Source organism: Symphalangus syndactylus, chromosome 6 (assembly GCF_028878055.3).
Source record: "Symphalangus syndactylus isolate Jambi chromosome 6, NHGRI_mSymSyn1-v2.1_pri, whole genome shotgun sequence".
NCBI lineage: Eukaryota > Metazoa > Chordata > Mammalia > Primates > Hylobatidae > Symphalangus > Symphalangus syndactylus.
The window spans coordinates 50,408,995-50,425,034 of NC_072428.2; the positions used below are offsets into that span (position 1 = coordinate 50,408,995).

At 39.7% G+C, this 16,040-nt stretch overlaps 1 protein-coding gene across 1 annotated transcript; it reads left to right on the forward strand.

Annotated features, from left to right (window-relative positions):
• Window positions 1-14,123: 14,123 nt before the first annotated feature.
• OR52E6 (olfactory receptor family 52 subfamily E member 6) lies at window positions 14,124-15,086 on the forward strand. Its single transcript, XM_055281319.1, has one exon. It carries the CDS (start codon window positions 14,124-14,126, stop codon window positions 15,036-15,038), a length of 915 nt encoding a protein of 304 aa, XP_055137294.1. The 3' UTR covers window positions 15,039-15,086.
• The last annotated feature ends 954 nt before the right edge of the window (window positions 15,087-16,040 follow it).

Genomic DNA, 16,040 nt, shown 5'->3' on the forward strand with positions numbered 1-16,040 from the left:
AGCGGCTTTGGTCTTTCTGTACTCCAATTACATCTCCTCAACTTAGGGACTCCACTGAGTTCCATTTGGTCTATCTTTCTTCCCTGCACTGCAGCCTGGAAACCCTTTCAAGACAGAAAACTGGGGCAGTTGTAAGGCCTGCCTCATTTGTTTCACATATTTCAGGGATTACTGTCCTTACTTGCCTGATGTCTAGTGTCTTGAAACTCATTGTTTACTATATTTTATTCCACTTTTGGTTTGTTTTATTTTAGGTCAGCTAGGAAAGCCAATTCATTCCCTTTTATCACATCTTGGCTAATTTTTAGAGTAATTTAATTCACCTCTCATCAGTATTTGTTGTAGCTGATCTCCAAAGCTGCCCGCCCCCAATGTAGCATGCTAGTGAGGAATCAATACTTCGTATGATCCCCTTATTTTCAATCTGAGATGAGTCTTGGATACACTTTTGATTAAAAGAATGTGTTGGAAGTGAAACTGCTTGAATTCTGAGACAAGCTCCTAAGAGGCCTTGTAGCTTCTACCAGGATCTCTTAGTTAAGTTGTTTAGGGGGATAACTAACTGCTCTGAGACAGTTTTGCTGTGATGAAGCCCAAATTAGCTATATGGAAAAGACTCATAAAGAGAGGTCTATGCTCAGTCATGCTCTGATGTTTGAACCATCTCAACACAGGGGCTAGGCATGTGAGTAAAAAAGCTATATTGGACATCCCAGCTGCAGTACATGTCACACGAGGAAGAACCAAGAAATTCGGCTGACAGCTACATGGTACAGCCTGGCTGTCATGGTCACATCCAGTAATTCACTCCATCCCAGCTCGTGACCCAGTCATTGTTGTGCAGACAAAATTTCCCCACTATTCTGTTTTTGAATTCACAATGCACAAATTCATTAGCATAATAAATGCTTATTTTTAGATGACACCAATAGATAACCAGAATAGAAATCAACAGTCAGTCCCTCTTAGACCTGGGAAAGCAGGACCCTGGCCCTGGTCTCTGACACCTTATGGGGTCCAAGATTTGGAGGATTTAGCTTATCATAGAAGCAAGAAATTATTAAGACTGAAATGGAAACATATGGAATGAAAATAATTATGAAAGACTTGCACAAACAAGTTACATAATTTCTATTGAATAGGATTTGACAATGTTGGAGTATACCTAAATTAAACCAACTTGTTGTCTTGGATTTGATGGAATCGTTCTGAAATTGAACAGCCCCTATTCCTACTGTATGATATGGGCATCTGACCCAGGGAAGACCAGGTCTTCTGGACTGTGAAGGGAAGAGCAGGTGCGTAAGGCTGTGAGCCAGGGGACCCAGAGAATCCCAAGAACACCTGAGCAGGGAAAGGAACAGGATATAGACTTCTTACAGGGACCACTTCAAGTTAGATGCTGAATGGGCCAAATGCCACTTAGTGGTGCTCAGTGAAGTATAAATCTGTCTTGTTCTCCAAATGAGCCCTTGGGACTAGGCCAAGACTGCCTCCCAAGAGAGGCAGGACCATGTTCCTACATTCTAGTCATGTGAGCTATCTCAGGGATACCTGGGGCCACGTGGAAATCAGGTCTAGAATGGTGGGATCAGGAACCCAGGTGATCTCAGCCTGACCTTCCAGCCTCATCATCCTCATTTCATCCCCCTCCCACGTAATCTGGTGTAAGGCACTCAGACGTGTATTTCTCAAGCTGGTTCCCACAACCTGCCTGCATGGTTAAGACATGGTCTGACCCTGTCCCTGTCTGGTTTTACTCTCAGTCGATACCTTGAATACATTCCTTAACCACAATGCGTTGATAAAATTTGATCAGAGAGACCATACCTCATAGGTGTGTCCTGCGTCTAGAATGGAATACGCTATCAATCAATGCGGCCAGTAATTATTCATCACCAGGAGAAAGAAATTCCTGGCCATTACTCTGTTGGACCCCAGCCCCATGTCCCAAGACATCACCTGCGCGCCGTGGCTGGTCTCCGTGCTGTAGGCACCTGAATCACAGGAACTAAATGAAGGGAGAAAGAGGAGAGATGGGCAAAAATCTGCGCGATTGAAGAGGAAACCTAAAACCGCAGAAGAAGAGAACTGCATTGTTAAACTCCTGGCAGACTCGAGAGCCCGAGACTAACAAACCGGTCACCAGGGCCCAGCGGCGTAGGCTCGGGGCTGTTTCTCGCTGCCGCGGAGGTCCAGGGCAGGACAGGGCGCTCGCTGGTAACCAAGGACACGGCAAGCGGACGCACGGCAAGCGGACGCACGCCAATCAGAAGACTTGCGTTCCTTGCTCCTTTAAATACACCCAGCGCAAAGCAACCTCCTCACTTCTGCTGGAACACAAACGCGCTTCTAAGTTTCTTTTTCTTTTTTTTTTTTTTATTATACTTTAGATTTTAGGGTACATGTGCACAATGTGCAGGTTTGTTACATATGTATCCATGTGCCATGTTGATTTCCTGCACCCATTAACTCGTCATTTAGCATTAGGTATATCTCCTAATGCTGTCGCTCCCCCCTCCCCCCACCCCACAACAGTCCCCGGAGTGTGATGTTCCCCTTCCTGTGTCCATGAGTTCTCATCGTTCAATTCCCACCTATGAGTGAGAACATGAGGTGTTTGGTTTTTTGTCCTTGCGATAGTTTACTGAGAATGATAGTTTCCAGTTTCATCCATGTCCCTACAAAGGACATGAACTCATCATTTTTTGTGGCTGCATAGTATTCCATAGTGTATATGTGCCACATTTTCTTAATCCAGTCTATCGTTGTTGGACATTTGGGTTGGTTCCAACTCTTTGCTATTATGAATAGTGCTGCAATAAACATACGTGTGCATGTGTCTTTATAGCAGCATGATTTATAGTCCTTTGGGTATATACCCAGTAATGGGATGGCTGGGTCAAATGGTATTTCTAGTTCTAGATCCCTGAGGAATCGCCACACTGACTTCCACAATGATTGAACTAGTTTACAGTCCCACCAACAGTGTAAAAGTGTTCCTACTTCTCCACATCCTCTCCAGCAACTGTTGTTTCCTGATTTTTTAATGATGGCCATTCTAACTGGTGTGAGATGGTATCTCACTGTGGTTTTGATTTGCATTTCTCTGATGGCCAGTGATGATGAGCATTTCTTCATGTGTTTTTTGGCTGCATAAATGTCTTCTTTTCAGAAGTGTCTCTTCATGTCCTTTGCCCACTTTTTGATGGGGTTGTTTGTTTTTTTCTTGTAAATTTGTTTGAGATCATTGTAGATTCTGGATATTAGCCCTTTGTCAGATGAGTAGGTTGCAAAAATTTTCTCCCATTCTGTAGGTTGCCTGTTCACTCTGATGGTCGTTTCTTTTGCTGTGCAGAAGCTCTTTAGTTTAATTAGATCCCATTTGTCAATTCTGGCTTTTGTTGCCATTGCTTTTGGTGTTTTAGACGTGAAGTCCTTGCCCACGCCTATGTCCTGAATGGCCTAGGTTTTCTTGTAGTATTTTAATGGTTTTAGGTCTAACATTTAAGTCTTTAATCCATCTGGAATTAATTTTTGTATAAGGTGTAAGGAAGGGATCCAGTTTCAGCTTTCTACATATGGCTAGCCAGTTTTCCCAGCACCATTTATTAAATAGGGAATCCTTTCCCCATTTCTTGTTTTTGTCAGGTTTGTCAAAGATCAGATAGTTGTAGATATGCGGCATCATTTCTGAGGGCTCTGTTCTGTTCCATTGATCTATGTCTCTGTTGTGGTACCAGTACCATGCTGTTTTGGTTACTGTAGCCTTGTAGTACAGTTTAAAGTCAGGTAGCGTGATGCCTCCAGCTTTGTTCTTTTGGCTTAGGATTGACTTGGCGATGCAGGCTCTTTTTTGGTTCCATATGAACTTTAAAGTAGTTTTTTCCAATTCTGTGAAGAAAGTCATTGGTAGCTTGACAGGGATGGCATTGAATCTATAAATTACCTTGGGCAGTATGGCCATTTTCACGATATTGATTCTTCCAACCCATGAGCATGGAATGTTCTTCCATTTGTTTGTATCCTCTTTTATTTCATTGAGCAGTGGTTTGTAGTTCTCCTTGAAGAGGTCCTTCACATCCCTTGTAAGTTGGATTCCTAGGTATTTTATTCTCTTTGAAGCAATTGAGTTCACTCATGATTTGGCTCTCTGTTTGTCTGTGATTGGTGTACAAGAATGCTTGTGATTTTTTGTACATTGATTTTGTATCCTGAGACTTTGCTGAAGTTGCTAATCAGCTTAAGGAGATTTTGGGCTGAGATGATGGGGTTTTCTAGATATACAATCATGTCATCTGCAAACAGGGACAATTTGACTTCCTCTTTTCCTAATTGAATACCCTTTATTTCCTTCTCCTGCCTGATTGCCCTGGCCAGAACTTCCAGCACTATGTTGAATAGGAGCAGTGAGAGAGGGCATCCCTGTCTTGTGCCAGTTTTCAGAGGGAATGCTTCCAGTTTTTGCCCATTCAGTATGATATTGGCTGTGGGTTTGTCGTAGATAGCTCTTATTATTTTGAGATACGTCCCATCAATACCTAATTTATTGAGAGTTTTTAGCATGAAGGGTTGTTGAATTTTGTCAAAGGCCTTTTCTGCATCTATTGAGATAATCATGTGGTTTTTGTCTTTGGTTCTGTTTATATGCTGGATTACATTTATTGATTTGCGTATGTTGAACCAGCCTTGCATCCCAGGGATGAAGCCCACTTGATTATGGTGGATAAGCTTTTTGATGTGCTGCTGGATTCAGTTTGCCAGTATTATTGAGGATTTTTGCATCAATGTTCATCAAGGATATCGGTTTGAAATTCTCTTTTTTGGTTATGTCTCTGCCAGGCTTTGGTATCAGGACGATGGTGGCTTCATAAAATGTGTTAGGGAGGATTCCCTCTTTTTCTATCAGTTGGAATAGTTTCAGAAGGAATGGTACCAGTTCCTCCTTGTACCTCTGGTAGAATTCGGCTGTGAATCCATCAGGTCCTGGACTCTTTTTGGTTGGTAAGCTATTGATTATTGCCACAATTTCAGAACCTGTTATTGGTCTATTCCGAGATTCAACTTCTTCCTGGTTTAGTCTTGGGAGGGTGTATTTGTCAAGGAATTTATCCATTTCTTCTAGATTTTCTAGTTTATTTGCATAGAGGTGTTCATAGTATTCTCTGATGGTAGATTGTTTTTCTGTGGGATCGGTGGTGATATCCCCTTTTTCATTTTTTATTGCATCTATTTGATTCTTCTCTCTTTTCTTCTTTATTAGTCTTGCTAGCAGTCTATCAATTTTGTTGATCTTTTCAAAAAACCAGTTCCTGGGTTCATTAATTTTTTGAAGGGTTTTTTGTGTCTCTATTTCCTTCAGTTCTGCTCTGATTTTAGTTATTTCTAGCCTTCTGTTAGCTTTTGAATGTGTTTGCTCTTGCTTTTCTAGTTCTTTTAATTGTGATGTTAGGGTGTCAATTTTGGATCTTTCCTGCTTTCTCTTGTGGGCATTTAGTGCTATAAATTTCCCTCTACACACTGCTTTGAACGTGTCCCAGAGATTCTGGTATGTTGTGTCTTTGTTCTCGTTGGTTTCAAAGAACATCTTTATTTCTGCCTTCATTTCATTATGTACCCAATAGTCATTCAGGAGCAGGTTGTTCAGTTTCCATGTAGTTGAGCGGTTTTGAATGAGTTTCTTAATCCTGAGTTCTAGTTTGATTGCACTGTGGTCTGAGAGACAGTTTGTTCTAATTTCTGTTCTTTTACATTTGCTGAGGAGAGCTTTACTTCCAACTATGTGGTCAATTTTGGAATAGGTGTGGTGTGGTGCTGAAAAAAATGTATATTCTGTTGATTTGGGGTGGAGAGTTCTGTAGATGTCTATTAGGTCCACTTTGTGTAGAGCTGAGTTCAATTCCTGGGTATCCTTGTTAACTTTCTGTCTCGTTGATCTGTCTAATGTTGACAGTGGGGTGTTAAAATCTCCCATTATTATTGTGTGGGAGTTTAAGTCCCTTTGTAGGTCACTCAGGACTTGCTTTATGAATCTGGGTGCTCCTGTATTGGGTGCATATATATTTAGGATAGTTAGCTCTTCTTGTTGAATTGATCCCTTTACCATTATGTAATGGCCTTCTTTGTCTCTTTTGATCTTTGTTGGTTTAAAGTCTATTTTATCAGAGACTAGGATTGCAACCCCTGCTTTTTTTGTTTTCCATTTGCTTGATAGATCTTCCTCCATCCCTTTAGTTTGAGTCTATATGTGTCTCTGCACGTGAGATGGGTTTCCTGAATACAGCACACCGATGGGTCCTGACTCCTTATCCAGTTTGCCAGTCTGTGTCTTTTAATTGGAGCATTTAGCCCATTTACATTTAAAGTTAATATTGTTATGTGTGAATCTGATCCTGTCATTATGATGTTAGTTGGTTATTTTGCTCGTTAGTTGATGCAGTTTCTTCCTAGCCTCGATGGTCTTTATAATTTGGCATGTTTTTGCAGTGGCTGGTACCGGTTGTTCCTTTCCATGTTTAGTGCTTCCTTCAGGAGCTCTTTTAGGGCAGGCCTGGTGGTGACAAAATCACTCAGCGTTTGCTTGTCTGTGAAGTATTTTATTTCTCCTTCACTTATGAAGCATAGTTTGGCTGGATATGAAATTCTGGGTTGAGAATTCTTTTCCTTAAGAATGCTGAATATAGGCCCCCACTCTCTTCTGGCTTGTAGAGTTTCTGCCGAGAGACCAGCTGTTAGTCTGATGGGCTTCCCTTTGTGGGTAACCCGACCTTTCTCTCTGGCTGCCCTTAACATTTTTTCCTTCATTTCAACTTTGGTGAATCTGACAATTATGTGTCTTGGAGTTGCTCTTCTCGAGGAGTATCTTTGTGGTGTTCTCTGTATTTCCTGAATCTGAATGTTGGCCTGCCTTGCTAGATTGGGGGAGTTCTCCTGGATAATATCTTGCAGAGTGTTTTCCAACTTGGTTCCATTCTCCCCATCATTTTCAGGTACACCAATCAGACGTAGGTTTGGTCTTTTCACATAGTCCCAAATTTCTTGGAGGCTTTGTTCATTTCTTTTTATTCTTTTTTCTCTAAACTTCCCTTCTCGCTTCATTTCATTCATTTCATCTTCCATCAGTGATGCCCTTTCTTCCAGTTGATCGCATCTGCTACTGAGGCTTCTGCAATCTTCGCGTAGTTCTCGAAACTTGGCTTTCAGCTCCATCAGCTCCTTTAAGCCCTTCTCTCCATTGGTTATTCTAGTTATCCCTTCTTCTAATTTTTTTTCAAAGTTTTTAACTTCTTTACTATTGTTTTGAATTTCCTCCCGTAGCTCAGAGTAGTTTGATCGTCTGAAGCCCTCTTCTCTCAACTCGTCAAAGTCATCCTCCATCCAGCTTTGTTCCGTTGCTGGTGAGGAACTGCATTCCTCTGGAGGAGGAGAGGTGCTCTGCTTTTTAGAGTTTCCAGTTTTTCTGCTCTGTTTTTTCTCCATCTTTGTGGTTTTATCTACTTTTTGTCTTTGATGATGGTGATGTACAGATGGGTTTTTGGTGTGGATGTCCTTTCTGTTTGTTAGTTTTCCTTCTACCAGACAGGACCCTCAGCTGCAGGTCTGTTGGAGTTTGCTAGAGGTCCACTCCAGACTCTGTTTGGCTGGGTGTCAGCAGCCATGGCTGCAGAACAGCGGATTTCCGTGAGACCACAAATTCAGCTGTCTGATAGTTCCTCTGGAAGTTTTGTCTCAGAGGAGTACCCGGCTGAGTGAGGTGTCAGTCTGTCCCTACTGGGGGGGCGCCTCCCAGTTAGGCTGCTCAGGGGTGAGGGACCCACTTTAGGAGGCAGTCTGTCCGTTCTCAGATCTCCAGCTGGGTGCTGGGAGAACCACTACTCTCTTCAAAGCTGTCAGTCAGACAGGGACATTTAAGTCTGTGGAGGTTCCTGCTGACTTTTTATCTGTGCCCTGCCCCCAGAGGTGGAGCCTACAGAGGCAGGCAGGCCTCCTTGAGCTGTGGTGGGCTCCACCCAGTTCGAGCTTCCTGGCTGCTTTGTTTACCTAAGCAAGCCTGGGCAATGGCGGGCGCCCCTCACCCATCCTGGCTGCCACCTTGCAGCTTGATCTCAGACTGCTGTGCTAGCAATCAGCGAGACTCCATGGGCATAGGACCCTCTGAGCCAGGTGCGGGACACAATCTCCTAGTGTGCCGTTTTCCAGGCCCGTTGGAAAAGTGCAGTATTAGGGTGGGACTGGCCCAATATTCCAGGTGCCGTCTGTTACCCCTTTCTTTGACTAGGAAAGGGAACTCCCTGACCCCTTGCGCTTCCCGAGTGAGGCAATGCCTCACCTTGCTTCGGCTCGCGCACAGTGCACTTCACCGACTGTCCTGCACCCACTGTTTGGCACTCCCTAGTGAGATGAAACCGGTACCTCAAACAGAAATGCAGAAATCACTGGTCTTCTGTGTCGCTTAGGCTGGGAGCTGTAGACCGGAGCTGTTCCTGTTCGGCCATCTTGGCTCCACCCACAAAATCCGATTTTATACTTATTCTTATAGTTTGTTGGTAAAAGTGTTTTCCTAGGAATTTAAAAATTGATGTCAAGTAGCAAATTTGTTTAAATAAAATTATTCATTACATTAAGGTCACATGTTCTCACTCATAGGTGGGAATTGAACAATGAGACCACATGGACGCAGGAAGGGGAACATCACACACCAGAGCCTGTTGTGGGGTGGGGGCAGGGGGGAGGGATAGCATTTGGAGATATAACTAATGTTAAATCACGAGTTAATGGGTGCAGCACACCAACATGGCACATGTATACATATGTAACAAACCTGCATGATGTGCACATGTACCCTAAATCTTAAAGTATAATAAAAAAAAATTAAGGTTATAATTTGTATTTTGAAATCACTTTATTTTTTTCAAAATTGATATTGCTAAGCCTTTTGAAATTTTAGTATTTTGAAAATCAGTGCTGTAGCTTTTTGAGACTTTTTATTTTGTTTCTTTCTACCACATTATTTTATTAATTTTTTTACTATTTCTCTTATCTTTGTATTTTATTTGCCATTTCATTCTGATCAGTTAAAGTCAACATTGGATGACTTATTTTCAGCATTTCTTATTTCCAAATGTATGCATTTACAAGCTTCCTCTTTCTTTTACCTGCAGCTGTAGTTTCCTAGGCAAGCTTTAGGAACCAACACTATCTGAACATGGAATATGTACTTGCACTGTCACCAGTGAGTTATGTGAATACATAAAAGACTTGTCTTTCACAGAAATCTGTTAAGGACACCATGTTTTGAAGGGGTGAAGGATTGATACGGTGATCTGCAAGAGAAGTCATGAAAGAGAATGAAAAAAGTGTCTTGAAAGCGTCTGTTTACGTTGTACTATGACATAGGAGGGCCATTAAGGCACTGAGGGGACAGCACCTAGTAAGAGTGTGTTCCAATGAGTTTAGGCTTCTCCTTTTGGATTTATTATTTATTTAGTATGGAAATATTAATTATGCTACCACTACATTACAGACACTACCCTAATGACTTGGCATATAACCATGAAAAACAGGCATAGTCTCTGCCTTCATGGGATGAATATACTTACAAAATGAGAGAAAAACCAATGAATACAATATAACTTCAAGTAGTTATAAATGTTAGGAACCAAGGTAAAGCAAGCTAAGAAAATAGAGTTGGAAGAATGATCCTTCTAAATTCATTGGCCAGAAAATTCTTCTTTGAGTCCTAGATATGTGAGGAGGGATAAATGAAGTGAGGAAACAAAACTTTGGAAGGTATCGGAGAACAATATTCCAGGTCTTATGAGTAGAAAAGGCAAAATCCCTGGGATAAAAGTGAGCTTAGAATTGAGAAATGGCACAAAGTACATGCCTGGAGTGGTGGGAAGAAAGGAGTGAGTGGCAAGAGATGGGTTTGAGGAGTAATTCCAGGGCAACCGACCTTTGTAAGAAGTTTTTATCAAATACTATGAATACAGAAGGAAAAGGGACAAATGTATTAGTAAAGTTTTATTCCATGAAGTACATTTATCAGGAGGTGGTTTGCATTGTAACATTACATTTTTATATGGATTACAGAAAGAGATTGTAGATTAATGCTTCAAGATACATGAGATTGGAAGTGAGAAGCAAGCACAGAGGGAGAAGAGAGAAAGAGAGCAAGTGAGAGGTGAGAGATAGACAGAGATTGAGAAGAGAGAGTGAAAAAAAGAGAGAGGATTGATTTATAAAGTAATGAAGAGTACAGGATTGGAACTGAGCCAATAAATCAGGCATTCACCAGGGGGTTGAAATTTAGTTTAAAAAGAAGAAATCATACAAGTTATTTTGGTAAAAAAAAAAAGTGAATTATTTGAACCAATGAAGAATTTTTTTTCTCTAGTCTGTGTAGGGGGAAAGGGACTGCAAAACAAAACAAATTTGCAGTGCCTTTTAAGTAAGCCGTGCCAATGTGTCATAGATACAGCAGTTCCTATCCCAAAGGAATCAAAGTTTTAGTGAAAACATAAATGCCTTCTCTTTAGCATGTTAAATTGTGCACTCATGCAGTGCCAACTGGTGTTCAAAATAATGCTGCTTAGCGATTTAGAGATCAAGGTTAAGTCATATCAAGATTCAGCTGCAAAATGCAAGAGGAGAGATGAGGAAAGGCTTATGTCAAACTTATAAGGAGAGAGAGAGGACAGAGTATGGACAGAGAAAGCACAATCATACTCATGACCTCTCAAGACTACCCATGCTTTTCTACACTTACATATACCTGTGACCGTGCAAAATTTCACACATGAAACCAAGACTGCAAAGCTGATGAGAAAGGTAATGTAGTGATATATCCTATAGCTCTTGTTTCTGAACCTTATGTACAGGAGCTCAAATGTGATAGTAAGAGGGCGAGATTTTTTTCCTGTTTTTATAGGATAGTAATAGGTATAGTAAAGGTAATCAGTAAGTATGTCTTTAATAATTACATTTTTGAAGAAATGAATTGTGAAGCATGGGCCTGAGGAATAGAGTCTTTCAAAAAGAGAATCCAAAGTTAAGGTGACAAAGAAGCTGATAAAGGAAATGAGGTTTGATGCTGGAGTGACGGGCATAAGACTGGGAGATTAAGCAGATATAAAATTAAAACATGCGTATTTTCTCTTCCGCTTACCCTCATCTGACATGGGACATGAAATGAGGTGTGTATGAAGACTTTGTGAGGGTTATTGGATTAAGGTGCAGTAAAAATAAGTAAGGTTTCAGAAAATGTCTACCAGATATAATTCTATGAAAACCTTAGTTTTAGAAGGTCAAACAAAGGTGCTGGGACCTAGTTTTATTTCTGAACCCAACACAGATTGGAGACTGTACAAATGCGTGTTGGAATAATAGGTCAGCGTACAGTCATAGACTAAGAGACTAGATGTTTTGAGAAATGTTTGTAGACTTGGAAATGATGTTTTCTCAAATAGAAGTCCCAGTTGTGAAACTCATTTGGGAAAATCCACAAAATACGTGTGATAAATTGATTTTCATAATATATAGCCTTATTTTATCTTTACGAATTTCTGTTGTACCGAGAGTGACTAAGATACCAGATATTTCTTAGGACATAGACGTGCATACACAGAGTTCAGTGGACATTTTACTGTGTCACTATAAAAAGTAATGCAGAGGACCAAGATTCCAGGATTTTGTCCTGGCTGGACAATATGTTTCTTTTCTTCACTTTGTCCTTGTATTTTCCTCCATAGAAAATTTTATATGTATATATAATAAAATATAGATAATAAAATATATAAATATATATGATATATAAAATATATCATATATAAATATATATGATATATAAAATATATATATTAAGGAATTTTTCTTTAAGTCACAGCCAAAGCCCAACTTCTTCCCTGGAATTTTCATTGCCCCATCTCTACACCTACAACATTTGATGGCTGTTTTTATCATAGCACTTGCAATGCAGCTTTCAAATTTCTTCTTTGGAATTGTGTCTCTGTCTACACTGTGGTCTTTTTGAGAGTGTTTGACAGGTATTATTCAAATGAATGCTGGCTAGCAAATATAGGACCTCTTAGATATTTGATGGAATAAATTGTGAAGTGTACCCTTCTACATCCCTCAAGTATTATTCACTAATGGGGAAAGAAAGAATTGTGTCTTTATCTTTGACTTTCCTATTACAGATCCGAGAACTTTAAAGCTATTCTCAACAGCCTCAATAACCATGTATATATTCTCCTTCTTGAGATAATTTCTCTAATTTTCTCCCATTTCTGCTAGCCATCATTAGCTTCAAATGGTAGGTTTTTTTTTTAGACACTTGCCTTGTTACAGGTTTAGAGTAGAGCATACTGATCTTATTTGCTTCTAATGGAGACCACTCTACTCTGACTTCTTCAAGCCTCCACGTATTCCCAATTTGAATCAAAGTGTTCTGTTCAATTGTGTAATTCACAATCACTCCACATTATCTGTACAACTAGTTTTAGAAAAGAATTTGCTCAATAATAAACATCTCTCACATTGATTTTTGAAAAATTTAATTTATTATAAGTGAGTCCAGAATTTTTCCATAGGCAGAAAGAGTGTTACAAAACAAAATCATATAAATGTTTTTATTTCTGTGCCGTGAAAAGCAAAGTTCCATAAAGACGCTAACATACCAGATGGAGAACAGCATTGGTAGGAAATATATTGTAAAATAAAGTTCTTCTCCCTGTCCATGTAAGTCTGAGATAATATTTAAAATTCTCTAGAAGAAAAAACCCACTCTCTAGAGTTTCTTTAATGTATATGTTTTTTATCGGTTCTATATATGATGTATTTATCTAAATAAATCTTTTATTCCATATTTAGCTTTAAATGCAAAATACTTTTCATTAATTATCTTCCTTTAATTTTCTTTACCCAATTTCCAAAAATGATGGATACAATATTCTTTTTGCAAAAGAAATTGTGATGATCAGGTAGTTGTTTATTTTCTGAAACATCACATTAAAATTTTTTGCTGTCTGGTTTTCAATTTATTAACTTGATTAACATTTAAAATTCAGAAGTCTTAAGTGGTATATAAATAATATAGGCTTTTCAAAGACTTGAAACCAACCCAAGTGCCTGTGAATGATAGAGTGGATAAAGAAAATGTGGCACACATATACCATGGAATACTATGCACTTATAAAAAAGGATGAGTTCGTGTCCTTTGCAGGGACATGGATGAAGCTGGAAACCATTATTCTCAGCAAACTATCACAAGAACAGAAAACCAAACAATGCATGTTCTCACTGATAAGTAGGGGTTGAAAAGTGAGAACACATGGACACAGGAAGGGGAACAACACACACTGGGGCCTGTTGGGGGTTTAGGGGCTAGGGGAGGGATAGCATTAGGAGAACAACCTAATGTAGATGACGGGCTGATGGGTGCAGCAAGCCACCATGGCACGTGTATACCTATGTAACAAACCTGCACATTCTGTACATGTATCCAAAAACTTAAAGTATAATAATACAAAAACAAATTAAAAATAAAAATTACATGTATATGTAAATATAAGCTTTTTCTCTCTGCCCTAAAAGTAAACCCACCAGTACTCTACAATTCATGTGGAAATGCATAGATACACACAAACACACACTCAGTGCACAAATATAAACTTTATTGTTAGCAGGATCTCTAGTAAGGGATTAACAGAGATTACAGATAACAAAAATCAGCCTGAAAGTTAAGAAAAATGAGTGTAAAACGATCAGATTCATGGATTCTGAAACCTTCTTTTTAAAATTAGTTTCTGCATAAACTCTTCATTATAAATTTCTAACAGGCAGATAGAGATTTCTCCCCACTTTGTTCCTCATGTGTAATAATTTCTGGTAGGAAAAGTGGCAATCAGGTGAAGCTGATTTAATTCTTGGTTCTGTTTCATGCTCATATGACCCTAGCAGAGTAAGAGGTATGTTACTCTTCTTCAGAAAGGAACCTAAGAAGAGTACAATGCTATTTTTTATTTTACCAGCAATCAGGATAAAGTGAGAAGTGGAGCAAGAATCACTAATGGAAAGTCAATAATTGTCACTAATATGCACAACAGCTCTTTGTGACAGAAAGAATGCCTATAGCTAATGACACCCGGTTCCATACTTCTTCATTCCTACTGCTGGGTATCCCAGGGCTAGAAGATGTGCACATTTGGATTGGATTCCCTTTTTTCTTTGTGTATCTTGTTGCACTCCTGGGAAACGCTGCTCTCTTGTTTGTGATCCCGACTGAGCAGAGTCTCCATGAGGCCATGTACTACTTCCTGGCCATGTTGGATTCCATTGACCTGAGCTCGTCTACAGCCACCATCCCCAAAATGCTGGGCATCTTCTGGTTCAATATCAAGGAAATATCTTTTGGAGGCTGCCTTTCTCAGATGTTCTTCATCCATTTCTTCACTGTCATGGAGAGCATCCTGTTGGTGGCCATGGCCTTTGACCACTACCTTGCCATTTGCAAACCTCTTTGGTACACCATGATCCTCACCAGCAAAATCATCAGCCTCATTGCAGGCATAGCTATCCTGAGAAGCTTGTACATGGTCGTTCCACTGGTGTTTCTCCTCTTAAGGTTGCCCTTCTGTGGACATCATATCATCCCTCATACTTACTGTGAGCACATGGGCATTGCTCGTCTGGGCTGTGCCAGCATCAAAGTCAACATTATGTTTGGTCTTGGCAGTATTTCTCTCTTGTTATTGGATGTGCTCCTTATTATTTTCTCCTATGTCAGGATCCTGTATGCTGTCTTCTGCCTGCCCTCCTGGGAAGCTCGACTCAAAGCTCTCAACACCTGTGGCTGTCACATTGGTGTTATCTTAGCCTTTTTTACACCAGCATTTTTCTCTTTCTTTACACACCGCTTTGGCCATGATATTCCCCAATATGTCCACATTTTCTTGGCGAATCTATATGTGGTTGTTCCTCCCGCCCTCAATCCTGTAATCTATGGGGTCAGAACCAACATATTAGGGAGACAGTGCTGAGGATTTTCTTCAAGACAGATCACTAACCAGTTGGAGTTTGGAGGGTCTCTCTTAGCATTCATGATGAAGCAGCCACTAGGGAGGAGAGAAGAGACACCAAGGAATTTGGGTAGAGAGAAAGTGAGATACCCTGAATGCAATTTAAAATAATTATGAATGTATTGGTAGATAAATATTATTTCACAGTCACCTTCAGTGAAATGTCCCAACCACAAAATATATCCATTTGTTTGTTTTAATGTTTTTGCTGGGTTTGCTTTGTCTTTTTGTCTCTGGATAAATAGTTGTAATCATTTAGAAAATGTGGTGTGTATATGTGTTTATGTTCATATGTTCATAGAGAGGAACTGGTAGAAGGCAATTAAATTGACCAGTATGGATTGAATCCTTGCCTGTATTAATTGTTGGAACCAGCACTTTCAACTGATAGGCAAGACTTTTTCTCCTGATGCTCTGTTCTTCCAGAAAGTCTCCTTATCCAGTTTGAGAGAGAAAGGCACATAACATATATTAATGCAGAGTGATAAATCAAAGGACAGACTTATGAATCAGGTAAGGTGTGGTACACTTGGTTTATTTATGGGATAGTGGAGATTTTCTTGTATTATGACCTTTCTAATGTAATTAGGAGAAAAATAAGTTAGTAACTGACATTTCCTCCTCAGTACTGATTTGAATGAACACCAGTCATTTTTCTATGTTGAGCTTTTGTTTTTGTTTAAGTTAAAATGTATCCTAATTTCTGTTTGGGCATTCATTTTAAGCCATTGATTATTTCCTATCGTGTATTTAATCTGCAGATAAATAGGTTAGTGGGGTTAGATTTTATTTTGGATTTCAAGTGATATATATGCTTATAATTTGGTGCACGTGTGTGTGTGCGTGCATATGTGTGTGTATGTGACTTTAAGAAATGGACATTTAACAATACTTCAGGTGTATTTAAAAGCAATATACATTCTCCAATTATTTTTTAAATGCACATTATCTTTACTTTTACTT